Consider the following 15,057-nt stretch of genomic DNA (forward strand, 5'->3'; position numbering starts at 1 on the left):
TTCCCCACCGCAGTCCGCTTCCTGCCCCTCCCGGCTTCCTCTGCCCCAACACCAGGCAGGGCGGGGGGCATAGGGGCGTCTGGGTTGGGGGAGAGGGCTCTCGGTTTAGTTCCCCCCTCCACGTCCCGCGAGGCCTGACCTCCACTCGCCCACCCTCCGCGCGGCGGGTGGCGTAGCCCCAGCCCGCGGCCCCGGCCTCCCGGGCGGCGCGGCAGGGGAGGGGTTAAGCTGCCGCAGGGCCCGCCGCGTGCGGGGCGAGAGGGAGCCCCCGGTAGGGGGAGGGGCAGCCGGCGGTGCGGAGCCCCGCGCAGGGGCGGGAGGGGCGGGGAGGGGAGGGGGCGGCCGCGGCGCGGGGGCGGGGCGGCGGGAAGCGGGGCCGCGGCGCGGAGAGCGGGCGGGAGCCGCAGCCGCAGCGAGGCCGGCGGGCGGGAGCGCACCGAGGTGGCGCCGGCCCGGCCGGGTGCGGGTTCCGTGCCGCGGGTCCCAAGAGTGAGTGAGCGAGAGCGGGCGGGGCGCTGGGCAGAAGAGGGCCGGGCCCCTAGGGCTCCCCCTTCCCCCCCGGGCGACGCAGGCGGGCTGGGGGCAGCGGGTGGATTGGTGGGTGCAGAGTCTGCGGCCGGGTCCGGGGTGGGAGGGAGAGAGCTGAAGCGCCCTGGACAACCCGCGGGAGGGGGCGGCATCCGCGGCACATCCGGCTCTTCCCAGCCACGTCTCAGCGGGACCTTCTCTCCCGCGGCCCCCCCCCCATTTGACAGATGAGAAAATTGAGGCTCCGAGAGGCCAAGTGACTCTCAAGGTCACGCAGCGAGGCAGCAGCAGGGCTAGACGGGGTTGGCTATGGGTGGCTCCTAGGAAAGTCTGCCGGAGAACTCAGGAGAGGAGCCCCCCTCCAGCCCCGGGGGAGTTTGTGTAGGGGCGGGGTACCTTTTCGTGGGGCCAGGCCCTGCCAACGTCCGGGCATGAGGGGTGGCAGGGCGTTGCGGCCGCAGAGCTTGTGCTGGACTGCGGATGAAGGAGGGGGGGCGGCGGAATGGGCGTGTGTGCGCACCCATGGGGGTGTGTGCATGTGTGGGAGTGTGCATGCGTGTAGGTGCCCTGTCTTGTGTGTGTGCACACGTGTGCGATCCAGCGCCTCTGTGGCCGCGGAATTCCAGGCTGGCCTGGCTCGAGTGAGCTGCAAGTCCGGGAACTGGCCCCATCCACGGGTTTGCGTTCTGGGCTGGAAGGCTGGGTATGTGTGCCGAAGGGTTCCTTCCTGCAGGTGTGTGCGGGTGTGAGTGCCATTGTGTGTCTGAGACAGAGGATGGGAGGCAAGTGGCTGAGGCTCGGGTGTGTGTGTGGGGGGAGGGGCGGGTGTCTTACACCCCAATATGAGCCCCTGGCCTCGGGTATAGAATGGGTGTGTGTCCCTGCATGGGTGCGTCCGACCCTGCCAGTGACTGGAGTTGCTGGTGGATTCAGCCCGGCATTCTCCACCCCTCACGGCGCTAGCGCCCCCTTCTGGGCACCCTTCTCTGTGTGCTCGAATGTGGCCGGCCTCTGTGTGCGCTCCCAGTTCGACTGTGCAGTGTGGGGGCCTGGGTCAGGAACTCCGGCTGGGGAGGAAGACGGTCAGCTGAAGGGCTGAGGCCGGACCCCTGGGGCCTTCACTGAGGAGGTGGCTTGGGAGCGCGCGGTTCCCAGGCTCAGGCTTCCCGCTGACGCCTCCCGGCCGCCGCGGGCTCCCCCCCACCCCCACCCCGCCCCAGGAATGTTCTTCTCCACTCCAGCTCGCCTCCCCAGGGGAAGGCCCCTGGGGGCTGCCACAGCCCCGCCTCCCCTCCTCGGGAGCCCAGGAGGGGGCGATGCGGGCAGGACGCCTGGGTTCCTCCCTCCCTCCCATCCCAGGGAGAAATTCCTCCGAGGTCCCCTCAGGCTCTGGGTTCCCAAAATAACCCTGCGGGGGAAGGGAGGCTGTGGCAGGAGGGAAGCGGGAGGGGCGCGGAGCCGAGCCGCGGGGTGCTGCAGGTGCCTCTGGGGAGAGGACGCGAGGGGAAGAGGGCCCACCAGGGGCTGGGGCACAAACCAGTCCCCGGAGTCCTGGCTCGTCCCCATCCCCGGGGAGCCCCCCTCGGCCTTCCCGTGACTCCGAGGGTGAGCCGGAAGCCTCTCGGCCGGTCGGTTTCCCAACTGGTGGGTTGCACCATCCCCGGGCCAGACCGTTTAACCCCGGGAGTGGCCGCAGGGGACGACTCCGCCCCTGCCCAGCAGGGGGCGTGCCCGCCCCGCCCCGCCCCGCCTCGCCTGGCAACTCGAACCCACCCCCGCCGCCCGCCGCGCCTCCGCAGACTCCCTCTCTGCCTCTCCCGGGACAGGGGTCCGGTCCGAGCCCCGTGGGAGGCTCCGGAGTGCAGCTTGGTCTAGCCTACCCGCTCCGGCAGCCATGGCGGGCACCCTAGACCTGGACAAGGGCTGCACAGTGGAGGAGCTGCTCCGCGGCTGCATCGAAGCCTTCGGTGAGTGGCACGGGAGGGCACACCCAGCCTGAGCCCAGCCCCGAGCCTGAAGCGGGGTCCCTGCCTCCCAGGACAGACCCCTGGCCTAGACCCATCCAGTTCCGCATCCTGCAACCTTTTTAACGAAAGCCTGCTCTTCGTCACAGGGTAGAGAGATCCCTACGCTTCAGAAAGATTGTTTCCCTTCCCTAGTATGCCGGCTTTGAAGGGAGAGGGATGGGATCCCCAGACTCTGGCCCATGAGGAGCATTATCTGCCTCCCCGGAGGATCCGGAGGAACTCTCTATCTCCGGCCTGGGAGCTGTTTCCGGCTGATGGGGGCAGCTTATCTGGTGAAGGGGTGCCCCTTCCCCCAAGCACTCAGGAAATGACCTCTGGATTCCTGACCCTGGGGAACCCAGGCTTCTTCCGCCCCAGCTGGTTCCCCTCGGGACGATGGGCCGGGTCAGATGCTCCCCTCCTCCAGTTCTTCGGATCCTGCCTTATCCCTCTCCCACCCTACCTTTTCTCTCTCGTCTGCCTACTGGTTTCAGAGTCCTGGGAAAGCAGGTGATGGGCGGGGGGCCAGATATCCGGCGGGGCTGTGAGGTAGGCTTGAGGGACCACAGCTAGGGGACCAAGGGTCAACCCGCTTCTCTCTGACCCCTCGGAGTTAGATGACTCCGGGAAGGTACGGGATCCTCAGCTGGTGCGCATGTTCCTCATGATGCACCCTTGGTACATCCCTTCTTCTCAGCTGGCGGCAAAACTGCTCCACATATATCCTTCGCAGGCCTCGCCATGGGCCCCGCAGTCCCAGTCCATGAGGGAGCCCGGCTGCCCAGCCCAGGCCAAGATTGGGCTTCGCGAGCCCCTCCTAGGTCCTAGAATTCAGGCTTGGCCCAGCCTTTCTCCACGGCCTAGGCTCCACCCCTTTCTTCCTCTCGACTCAGGCCCCGCCCCCTCCCCAACCTGGGCTTTGCTCTCCTGCTCCCTACAGTCTAGGACCTGTCCCTACTCCCAGCCCAGGTCCGTCCTCTGGCCTCTCTCCCAGGACCCAGGCCATGCTTTCAGCCACCCCCAGAACCTGGCCCCCTTCTCAGCTGTGCACCCTCCCAAAGCTCACCCCGCACCCCCGCAGCCTTCAGCCCCTTTCCGACAGGCCCCACCCCAGATCCCGCCCCCAGCATTTCTCCGAGGACCAGGCCGGGCCTTCAGCCTCCCTCCGGAACTCGGAACCCTTCCCCTGCCTCCCTTTCTAGAATTAGTCTCCATTCTCGATTTCCTTAACTCTCCTTCACCTACCAACAATCCCGGAAGGACAACTCCAATTCGCTGCAGGTGAAAACATGCCACCTGGTCAGGTGAGTCTTCCTGTTGGGGCTCTGTCCCCTCCTCTTGCTTCCTTCTCTCAGGCTTTAGACTGGCCTGAAGGAGCGGAAAGGGCACGTTCTGGGAGTTGGTCGTGTGGGTTTGGGTCCCGGCTCTGTCCATGGTGGGTGTGCGGCTGCGGGCTTGCCCCTTGCTGGTGTGGGCCTGGGTTTCTGGATCTGCACAGCGGGGGTGGGGAAGGAATGAGCCCCGAGGTTGGGGGGAACCACAGTTTGGGGCTCTTTCCCCCTCTCTGGGGAGCTCCGGTCTCCGGGTATGGTTGGGGAAGGGCTGCCTTGGGTGACTCGAAGCTTCCAGCAGGTACTGGATCTCAGCATTCCCAGCAGAGTTTGACTTGAACCCTGAGCTCGCTGAGCAGATCAAGGAGCTGAAGGCTCTGCTCGACCAAGAAGGGAACAGGCGGCACAGCAGCCTCATTGACATCGAGAGTGTGTGCGTGGGGCGAGCTAGAGGGCTGGGGAGGGCACTCAGCATCCCACACCATCTGTGCTTAATAAATGTTTGTTGACTTGAATGAGTGAGGGTCATGTCACTCTCTTGCTTGAAAACCTATGGCTCCTTGTCACCTTCACAATGTCTCAGCCGGGGATTAAGGCCTTTGGTAGTCTCCGGCCAGCTTGGCATTCCTGCCCCATCTTCCACAGCCCACTCCCATCCCACGCCCTCCATACCGCAGCTGCACGGTCCGCTCGCCATTCTCCAGCCTTGCCTCCCTTCCCACCATGGTGCTCTGCTCATCTGGGTCCCCTTGCCTGCCTCTCTGTGTTGTGAAGACTCCGCTCAAGTGTGGAGTGTCTCTGGGCTCGGAGGGCTCGGAGGCCTCCCAGGGCAGAATTTGTCATTCCCTCCTGTGTTCCCCGCCGCAGCCCTGTGTGCAGACCCCCCGCCCACCCCTGCCGCCCCGTGCAAAGACCTGTATATGTGCCATGCTGTTTTGTGATTGTTTGTTTTTGTGTCTGTCTCCCTCAGTAGACTGTGAGCTCCTCAAGGGCAGGAACTGTGTCTTGCTCATCTCTGTCCCCCCAGCGCCTAGCACAGTACCTGAGTGCATGACGAGGGGGAGATTGCAGGAGTTGCTGGGACGGGGGACCTCAGTGTCCGGCACAGTGCCTCAGATGGTGTAGGTCCTCTGTCAGCCTGAGTGGTGTGTCTGCGTGAGTGTGGGGCCGCACGGGATGGGGCGTCTCCAGCAAAGGGCTCACTGCCCCTGCCCCACCTCCCAGCCCCACCTACAAGTGGAAGAGGCAGGTGACCCAGCGGAACCCCGTAGGACAGAAAAAGCGAAAGATGTCCCTATTGTTCGACCACCTGGAGCCCATGGAGCTGGCAGAACATCTCACCTACTTGGAGTATCGCTCCTTCTGCAAGATCCTGGTGCGGCCCAAGGGCCTTCAGTCAGGGGGTGGAGTGTGGGCTGGGGAGAGGGTCCCAGGGGGAACGGGGTCAGTCACTGGGGTAGGCAGGGTCCCGGGGTGGGTCGGGGGTTTCAGTGTAACCGATCACGGGCAGCTGGAGGGTGAGGAGTGGCCATCTGTGAGGGGAGGGGCCCGGCGGGGCTGAGGCCACTCCTGCCCCCAGTTTCAGGACTATCACAGTTTCGTGACCCACGGCTGCACCGTGGACAACCCGGTCCTGGAGCGATTCATCTCCCTCTTCAACAGTGTCTCGCAGTGGGTGCAGCTCATGATCCTCAGCAAGCCCACGGCCCCTCAGCGGGCCCTGGTCATCACGCACTTCGTCCATGTGGCAGAGGTGCATGCTTCTCCCCCTCTCCTAAGCTCCCAGGGGGCCAGGAGGGCGACTCCCTCCTTTCCACTCACCCACTGCCTCCTTTCCAGAAAAGCTGGGCCAAATCCTGGGCCTTGTCCAGTGACTCACTGCCTTGCCCCTCCTCGTTCTCCCCCCCCCCCACAGAAGCTGCTGCAGTTGCAGAATTTCAACACACTGATGGCGGTGGTCGGAGGCCTGAGCCATAGCTCCATCTCCCGCCTCAAGGAGACCCACAGTCATGTTAGCCCTGAGACCATCAAGGTGCCTGGGACCCAAGGGGGGGGGGTGTCAGGGGAAGAACCTCATCAAGCCTGCGGGGCCAGCCTTCCCAGGTCTGGCCTCATTGAGAACTCCCAGTAGTGTTGGGGGCTGGCCACTCCTGTCCCCATTTGACAGATACAGAAACTGAGGCTCGGAGGGGTTCAATGCTCTTCCTAGGTTACACAGTGAGAGTGGCAGAGTGAGGGCTCACAGGTCTGCCTGACCCCAAAGTTTGCGCTTTTCTCCTCTTCTTATATTTATCTTTTCACATATTGGGTGACATACGTACAGAGACGTATAGAAAGCATATGTACAGATTAAAGAAACATTATAAAGAAAACGCCTGTGTAACTACCACCCAGGTCAAGAAATAGAACATTGCCAGCCCCCGAAGCTCCCAGCACCTTAGAGCATAACTCCCTCCCCATCAGAGGTAACCAATGTCATGACTTTCGTAATGATGGGCTTGCTTTTCTTTATAGCTGTACCACTTACGTATGAATCTCCAAACAATGCGGGGTTTTTGTCGCCTGTTTTTGGATTTTCTATGAATGGAATCCTGTTGTATGTTATTTTATGTCTTGCTTCTTTCATTCTTACATTCTGTTACTTGGAGCAGTTGTTCATTCGGTTCTGTTGCCATATGATATTTTATTGTAAGTCTACCACAATGTATAGATCCATTCTCCTGTTGAACATCTGGGGGTCTTTCCAGTGTGGGCTGTCACAAACAACACAGCTAGGAACATTCTTCTGGATCTTTCTCCTGTGCTGTTTGCCTCCCTGAGCCTCAGTTTCTTCTCTTGTGAAATATTGATAGTCCATGCCCAGGCCTGGTGCAGAGGTGTGGTATTGGGCTGTGGGTGTTCCCTTGAGCTCATGACCTATGAACTCTGACCCTCCGGGGAGACACTGTCGGGGGACAGTGAGGGAGGATTTTTAACCTTTCACCCACCCCTGACTCTGACTCCTCATCCCCTCCCACATTTCCCGGGCTGGGGGGGTGGGAGGGTAGTTGAGCCAATGGTGTGTGTGTGTGTGTGTGTGTGTGTGTGTGTGTGTGACCCTCTGCCTTCTGCACCCCCCGCCCCCCCCAGCTCTGGGAAGGTCTGACAGAACTAGTGACGGCCACGGGCAACTATGGCAACTATCGGCGCCGGCTGGCCGCCTCTGTGGGCTTCCGCTTTCCCATCCTGGGCGTACACCTCAAGGACTTGGTGGCCCTGCAGCTGGCGCTGCCGGACTGGCTGGACCCTGCCCGGACCCGACTTAACGGCGCCAAGATGAAGCAGCTCTTCAGCATCCTGGAGGAACTGGCCATGGTGACCAGCCTTCGGCCACCGGTGCAAGCCAACCCCGACCTGCTGAGCCTACTCACGGTGAGGCGTTGGGAGCAGGGATGCTGGGGGGCTGGGCACCAGGGTTGACACCCACACCTGGTCTTGGGCTTGTGCAAGGCTGTGGACTTGACCTTGGGTTCGAGGTTCTGAGAGAGGGACTGAGATCCAGCCTGGGCTCCAGGGTTTGGAGTGGACTCTGAGATGAGTTCCAGGCTCTGAACAGGGCTATGGACGGAGATCTGAGTTCAAGGCTGCCATGTGGGCTTTTTGTGCTGGGCCTTGAAGTGGGTCCTGGGTCCTGGGTTGAGTTCCCGGAAATGGGCTGTGTTCAAAGCTTGGGGCCCAGCTCTGGGTTCTGGGTGCAGGGGTGGTTTCTAAACATGGCCTTGAGCTCAAGCCCAGACTTGGACTTGGTTTTGGGGTCTAGGATGAGAGTGAGGTTCTAGTCTAGATCTGGATTAGGTGCTGGACATGGAGCTGGGGCTTGGGTTTTGGGTTTAGAGTGACTTCTTAGCTCTTTCTAGGCTCTGGACTGGGATCAGGATTGAAATCTGAGCTGGATTCTGGACGTTGGGTTGGGTTCTAGGTTGGGGCTTTATCTCAGAGCTCTTGGCTGTGTTCTGACCTGGATTCTTGGCTGGATTCTTGGCAGTGCATTGTGCTCCGGGTTTGGGCCAAGATGTGGCTTCTGGTCTGTGGGCTAGCCTGGCGTGTGGTTGCTGGCTCAGTCTCATGACACTGAGATCACGACCTAAGGCAAAATCAAGCCTGAGCCACCCAGGCGCCCTGCTGGGGTATGTTCTAAGCTGGCCTTTGTCCTGAGTCTAGCTTCTGGACTGGGTTCCAGGCTGAGCTGTGGCCTCTAGGTGGACCTATGACCCTGGGCTCTGGACAGTGGGCTCCTGAGGGCAGCAGGGGCAGTGGGTATGATCAGACCTGTGTGTGTCCCAGGTATCCCTGGATCAGTATCAGACAGAGGATGAACTCTACCAGCTGTCCCTGCAGCGGGAGCCACGCTCCAAGTCCTCGGTGAGATAGGGAATCCCTGCTTCCCCACTCTGCCCACCCTCTTTCTCTCCTACCTCTGCCCTTCCTGAAAATCCCAGGACATGAGGGCAAGCAGAGCTCTTAGAGGCTACCTCACCTCTCCAGCTTGTTGGGTGGGCTCCCTTCTCCCCAGGGCTTCCCTCCCTCTGCTCTCCTGGGCCCTGGGCTCCCTCCCTCTGGCTCTCACTCAGTCCTGACCATTCCCATAGCCAACCAGCCCCACAAGCTGCACCCCACCTCCCCGACCCCCAGTGCTGGATGAGTGGACCTCAGCTGCCAAACCCAAGCTGGATCAGGCACTTGTGGTGGAGCACATCGAGAAGATGGTGGAGGTGAGACTCTGTGGCCGCCTGCCCTGGCACCTGTGGGGCTGGGGGACAAGCCCATAGGACAGGCCAATCAAGAGTGATTTTGCCAGGCCACTCCCCTTGGAGCCACACCAGTGCCATGTTCAAGGGCCAGTGCTCAGTCTCCAGAAGGCAAGTGGCATAGCCAGTGGGTGGGGTTGGTGTGAGGGTATGGAAGAGGGAGATAAAAGGGGAGAGGGAGAGCCAGCCACATCTGAGACACCCTTCCTAATGTGGACTGGGAATATGGGCAGGACGGGGCTGATGCTTGTTTTATGCTCCTGCCCTTGTGTGTCCCTCTGTGTGCTCCAGTCTGTGTTCCGGAACTTTGACGTCGATGGGGATGGCCACATCTCCCAGGAAGAGTTCCAGATCATCCGTGGGAACTTCCCTTACCTCAGCGCCTTTGGGGACCTCGACCAGAACCAGTGAGGAGGGCAGGGGGCTGGGGGAGAGGGAAGGCAGGCTCACTTCCCCTCCGGTTTCAGCTTCCTCCTGTGCAAGAGGAGGCCATTGAACCAGATGATCTCGGCAGAGGAAGCTACCAATGTGGGGAGGGGCTCTTATTGGGCGGGGGGAGGCTGCCAGCTCCAGCAGCACAGGGTTACCTCACTCATTCAGACAGATGGGGGGCTACACCTGAATCTTGCAAAGACTGTGGCCTGGGGACATAAATGCCGCTTTATTTGTGGAACTCACAGCTGGCAAAAAGTGTGGGCAAGTTCAACTCCTGGGTAGCCTGTTTTAATGAATAGAAAAGAAAGGCCTGTAATTAGCAGCACCCACTTGCTTATCAACAATTCACATCCTGACAATTTGGACAAACAGCTGGTTCTCTGAAGTAGGTTAAACATGCCCCCCCGCAACCATGTTCATATCCCTGTTTTGCTGAGCGGACAAAACTCCAGTCGAAATTTACAGTCCATCTCGGGTCGAGTTATATTTTAATGTTATTCACGTTTCAAAAAATCTGGTTGTTTTTTTTTTTTTTCATACTGCAACACTCCGTGGTGAAAAAGAAATCCAGGTAGTAAAATAGACTTAGAGTGAACAAAGCCTATGAAGTAAGAAGTGAAAATCCCTTCTTCTTTTACCCCCTCTTTCCCATCAGAAGGTTATATTATCCTTAGTAACTTGTTAGCAATGTTACTGGCTTGGCAACAGAGTATCCTTCCAGTCTTTTTTTTTTCCATGTATGTGCAAATTGACACAGATTCTGTTTGTCTGGGTCTGTTCCGTGGACAAACAGGACTATCGTACGAATCTGGCTCTGCCCATCGTGCTGGTTGTGGTTGCTTAGTTTCTGCTACCAGAACTGAGCCCGAGTTCTAGGTTAGGTCCCTGCGTTGGTGGGTGGATTTTTTTCCAGGTCACACTTTCAGTGAGGGTGCAGCCCTTGGAGACCTTGGATATAGCTTCACGCAGGGGTCTCAGCCTTAACTCCCCACCTTCTGCACGCCCCAAGCCTTGTGCCCAGAGCATCTGGGTATCAAAACCCAGCACCTGGCTCACTGGGGAGACCAGCAACCCCCTCCTGGGGCAGCCTCAACATCTGGTCCCCACTCCCTGCGTCAGCTTGAAGCTCGCTCTTTGTTTCTGCAACTTGGGGATTTCCATTCCTTTCTCGAAAACTCGCCTATGCCCTTAAAGCAAATGTGGATGTATTTTAACTAGGATTTTCTATGTATTTGTAGCAGTAGGATTTTCAGGTTTTTGTGGTGTTGTTGTTCAATCGCTGTCTTGATGGAATTGCACATCTTGGTTTTTTGCTTTTGTTTTTGTTTTCCACCTAACCCTTTATCATGGACAGCTTTCCATGCTGCTTTATGCAGAACGACCTCATTCTTTAGAATAGCTGCAGCATAGCCCCACGGTGTAGCTGGGCCGTCATTGGCCTCACCATTCTCTACTGACGGACATGTAGACTGTTCCCAGTTTTTCGCTATTAATATATGCCATGCTGCTGTGAACCTCTTTGTACCCTTGCACTCAGGTCACTATTTTGGTAGGAGAAATTCCTAGAAGTGGGATAATTGGATCAAAAGATATGCACATTCTAAATTAGGAGAGAGACTGCCAAAGTGACCTCAGGCAAGGTTGTGTCAGTTTGCACCCCCATCAGCAGTGAGCAAGTGCCCATTTCCCAACTTCCCTGCCAGCAGTGGACGCTATAATAAGCTTTACAATTTTGTCAGTCTAATTGGCAAATGGTGTCTTGGTTAAATTTGAATCTCTCCAATACCAGTGGGGGTAGGATATCTTTTCATATGTTTATTGGCCTCTTATATTTATTCTGTGGATTGCCTGTTCATATTCTTTCTCCATTATTCCACCGGGTTCATTGGTCTTTTTCTCATCAATTTTCAGAATCTCTGTTAATGAATATTAACCCTTTGCTGTTGAATGTGTTCGCAAATATTTTCTCCCAGTCTGTCATTTATGTTGTCTTTTGCCATATAAAATTTAAAAAAAATGTCGTGTGCTCAATATGTCAGTCTTTTCCTTTATGGCTTCTCGGATTTGTGTTATGTGTAGAAAGACCCTCATCTCCTGGAAATTACCAAGTTGTTCTCTTACACCTTTTCAGCAGATACTTTAATAATTTTATTTTTTTACATTAGTGTTCTCAGTTCGATGAAGATTTAATGTTCATGCACAGTGTGGAGGTAGGAATCTAGGGTGATATTGTTTTCTAGATGGCCAGTGGCCCCCATGCCCCATTGAACTGAAGGGTCAGTCGCCTGGGTCAGGTCACAGAGCCCCAGATATAATGGGCAGGAGCTTCCAACAAGGACCAACCCTGCCGGAAAGAGCTCCTGGTGGCCCAGGACCCGCTAACTACACAGACACTGTTGTAAATGCTTCCTATGCACCTGCCTCACTGAATCCTCACACAAACCCTCTGAGGTGCAGGGATTATCACAGTCCCCATTTGTAGAAGCAGAAACTGAGGCACAGGGAGATTAACTAGCCCAAAGATCACACAGCCAGGAAGTAGCTGACCAGAATTTGAACTGAGGTCTGTCTCCCAAGCACATGCTCACTCTTGCCCTACTATACGTTGATGGGTGAGAAAAGGGTTCTGTGGGCAGCCCTGGATTATGTGGGGAACCCTGACTGCAGGTGTCCTTCTGACACTCACATGAGAATGAGGCGCAGCGGCTTTTCCCAATCTTGCCCGGTCCCGCAGCTCCTCACAAATCTCTTTTAATTCTCAGGGCTCCCCACTGGTGTTCCAAAGAGCTCACTTTGGAAAACAAAAGCTGATGATCTCGTGGGCAAGTGCACAGCCCTTTTAGTTAGTGTCCACCCCAAATCTGTGAAGTGGCCAGGGCAGGAATTATGATCCCCATTTTTCGGGGGGAGGAAACCTGGGGGGTGACTGGTAGTTGGGGCAAGTGACTTGCCCAAGACCACACAAGTAGTTAGTAGCAGCCCGCGCATCTGCCTGACTCCAAGGCTAGCGTAGTCTTTCCTGCACCAGGAATCCAAATCCACAATCAGGAGTTGGGTGAGGATCTTTACTTGGTAGGGAGCTTCCCAGTGGGATGGGTTAGGCCGGTTGGTGGGTGGTCCAGGGGCGGGCCCGACCTGAGGCGCTCCCCCTCCCCCGACAGGGATGGCTGCATCAGCAGGGAGGAGATGGTCTCCTACTTCCTGCGCTCCAGCTCCGTGCTGGGCGGCCGCATGGGCTTCGTGCACAACTTCCAGGAGAGCAACTCCTTGCGCCCGGTTGCCTGCCGCCACTGCAAGGCCCTGGTGAGCCCCCGCCTAAGCCACGCCCCTCCGGCCCTGGCCCCTCCCCCGCCCCGCGCGCCCTCTGGCCCCGCCCCTGCTGGACGCTTCTCAGCCGGGGCAAACAGTATTAATCCCGACTGTCTCTCCTCTCGCTGTTCTGCACCTAACTAGCCCTGAGAGGGGCCCAGAGAGGGTCTGTCCCAGTCCCTGCCCTTGAGAAGGAAGACGTAGAGTCATTAGCTCTAAAGACCTCTTCCCCAGCACGGCCCCCTCCTCTATTTCAGATCCTGGGCATCTACAAGCAGGGCCTCAAATGCCGAGGTGAGCAGGGCTGGTGGGCTGAATTTGGGGGGCGGGGGAACAGTTACTCTCTGGGTAGGGATTCTTATTTTGGTGGGGCAATTGCCGAGCAGTGAAGAACCTTGCAGCCAGAGAGGCACGATGATCATATTGAAGGGGGTAGCCTTCAAGTGGGCTTTTATTTTGGTGAGAGAGCTGCCCAGGAACAGAGAGCTCTGGAGAGGGCATGGACTGGCAAGTAGGATGAAGAGAGCGCTTTGGAAGGAGATTCTTATTTCGGTGGGGCAGCTGCTCAAGAGCAAAAGAAGCTGGGGAGAGGTGGAGGCCTGGAGAACAGGATGAAGGTTGTTCTGACAAATGGCCCTGGCTGGGCTCCCCCTCTGCCTCCCCCAGCCTGTGGTGTGAACTGCCACAAGCAGTGTAGAGACCGTCTGTCAGTTGAGTGCCGGCGCCGGGCCCAGAGTGTGAGTCTGGAGGGTTCTGCACCCTCACCCTCACCCACACACACCCATCATCGGGCCTTCAGCTTCTCCCTGCCCCGCCCCGGTAGGCGAGGCTCCCGGCCTCCAGGTAAGAGGGGATCTCATTCTGTTTTGGTCTCTGAAGGGAGGAAGGCAGGGCCATTCTGGCAAAGTATTAGCTTATCCAGGATGGAAACCATTCCAGAGTTTGTAATTCTATTATTTTGGTGGGGCGATAAAGAAGGGTTGAACAGGTAAGGGGGCCAGAAGGTGGCTTGGGAACCCTTTATTTTCTGAAGCTAAGAGAGGCTAATACATAAAGAAGAGTAAAAGTGAAAGAGGTTTCAAGATTTCAGTCACAGGAGCACCTGGCTGGCTTAGTTGTAGAGCATGTGACTCTTGATCTCAGGGTAGTGAGTTCAAACCCTATGTTGGGCATTAAAAAAAAAAAAAATTCCAGTCACACTCTTATTTTGTTAGGAGGATTGACAATGGATTGTAGAGAGAGTTGTGTGAGCCATTTGCCTGTATTTCCCTTTTTGGCTGCTCTGGACACCATTCTGAGAAAAGTCCCTTGCCCTGAACATCTTTGGCGGCTCTCTTGGGGTCTCTGGTGGCTTTAGGGTCAGTTTGCTGAATGACAATTCCCCCAATGATTATTTTGCCAAGAAAAGTCTGAGCAACCACGTTAAACGGGGGTCTAAGGCAGTTGACCACAACCGTTTGGATTGGCGTAAGTCCTCAAAAATAGAGGCAGGCATCAGGCATAAGTCCTCAAAAATAGAAAAGACGAAACCATTTGCATTGAGCCTTCCAGAAGTACTGGGGGTCTAATGTGAAACACACACAAAATTGACATTTTAAGCAAACTGCACTGACAAATCTGTGGCTGTGAAAAAGCTGCAGCGGAATGAAAACTTAGAGAAAGAGCCTCAAAAATGGGGCCAATTGGTCATTTGGTGAATTGATTTTTGGTGGATGGGCCTGCTTCCGGGATGGGGTGGGGTGCCTCGTGTGAGTGGGGGAAGGGCTGCCAAAGGCACGATGACCCAGGTGTTGTTCCTGTGACCCCCCCCCCCACTTCCCTGCAGAGATCCGAGAAGAGGAGGTGCAGGGAGTGGAGGATGGCGTATTCGACATCCACTTGTAATGGATGGTGAGTCGTCCCTCCACAGCCTGTGCCACTGAGGGCTGGGGCATGGGGGCGGGGGGGGGGGCAGGATCGGGAAACAGGTGCTCTGTCCAAATGGCCCAGGCCAGGTGGACTCCTACTTTTTTGGGGAGGGTCTTCCTTACAACCTCTATTTTGTTGTTGTTGTTTTTTCTCCTTCCCAGCTGTGACTGGATCAAGCACTCATATCTGCCTTGGAGAAAAGACTTGGACCAGAGCAGAAAGCCTGGGGTGCTGGGGCAGCAGGCTGGGGCTGGGGGGCGGGGTGTGAGGGTGGCATGCAACTGAGGGTTGGGCCAGGGCTGGCGTCCCTAAGGTTGTACAGACTCTTGTGAATATTTGTATTTTCCAGATGGAATAAAAAGGCCCATGTAATTAACCTAGACCATCAGAGTCTAGAATCTTCACGGGGGTGGGGGGGTGGGGGTGGTGGTGGGATGGGGTGCGGGAGCCGAGAACTGTAATCATAGGGACTAGAGTCTTGGAGTCTAGAACTCTGTAGTCAGAGAATCTTGGGAAGTCTGGAATCTCATGTGTTGGGAATTGTAGGGGGACTAGAATTGGGAGCTAGAACTGTAGAACCAAAAAACCTTGTAATATAACAATTTGGGGAAGGGTCTAGAATCTCCAGGAGTCCAGAATCTTGGGTGTCTAAAACTTGAAGCTTGTGCTTCTTTGCTCCCAGAATTGCTGGGCCCAGTGGTCATGTATAACCATAGCCTTCAGCCCATAGCCGAAATTCCCTTGCTTGACAGG

The 15,057-nt window shown here is 57.1% G+C and overlaps 1 protein-coding gene across 4 annotated transcripts; it reads left to right on the forward strand.

The window, feature by feature from the left end:
* Nucleotides 1-372: 372 nt before the first annotated feature.
* On the forward strand, nt 373-14,686 carry RASGRP2 (RAS guanyl releasing protein 2). Of its 4 annotated transcripts, none has more exons than XM_036101155.2 (17): nt 373-489; nt 2,355-2,495; nt 3,152-3,254; nt 3,776-3,838; nt 4,164-4,298; nt 5,090-5,240; nt 5,445-5,618; nt 5,781-5,897; nt 6,995-7,276; nt 8,189-8,266; nt 8,494-8,616; nt 8,944-9,059; nt 12,249-12,390; nt 12,654-12,690; nt 13,063-13,239; nt 14,222-14,286; nt 14,466-14,686. In XM_036101155.2, the coding sequence occupies exons 2-16, from the start codon at nt 2,423-2,425 to the stop codon at nt 14,278-14,280; spliced, it is 1,830 nt and encodes a 609-aa protein (XP_035957048.1). In that variant the 5' UTR covers nt 373-489; nt 2,355-2,422; the 3' UTR covers nt 14,281-14,286; nt 14,466-14,686. The 4 variants fall into 4 exon arrangements, with proteins under 4 accessions (XP_035957048.1, XP_035957049.1, XP_035957052.1 ...); XM_036101156.2 differs by lacking the exon at nt 373-489 and adding an exon at nt 622-1,231; XM_036101159.2 differs by lacking the exon at nt 373-489 and having other exon boundaries at nt 4,167-4,298.
* Nucleotides 14,687-15,057: the final 371 nt, after the last annotated feature.

Source organism: Halichoerus grypus, chromosome 11 (genome assembly GCF_964656455.1).
Source record: "Halichoerus grypus chromosome 11, mHalGry1.hap1.1, whole genome shotgun sequence".
Lineage (NCBI taxonomy): Eukaryota > Metazoa > Chordata > Mammalia > Carnivora > Phocidae > Halichoerus > Halichoerus grypus.

Excerpts from the sequence above, each read along its gene's own strand:
- RASGRP2 (XM_036101155.2), top strand. The coding sequence starts at position 2,423 with ATGGCGGGCACCCTAGACCTGGACAAGGGCTGCACAGTGGAGGAGCTG. Across the intron at positions 5,619-5,780 it reads ACTTCGTCCATGTGGCAGAG|AAGCTGCTGCAGTTGCAGAA; the intron begins GTGCATGCTTCT and ends CCCCCCCCACAG. Across the intron at positions 12,391-12,653 it reads GCCGCCACTGCAAGGCCCTG|ATCCTGGGCATCTACAAGCA; the intron begins GTGAGCCCCCGC and ends CCTCTATTTCAG.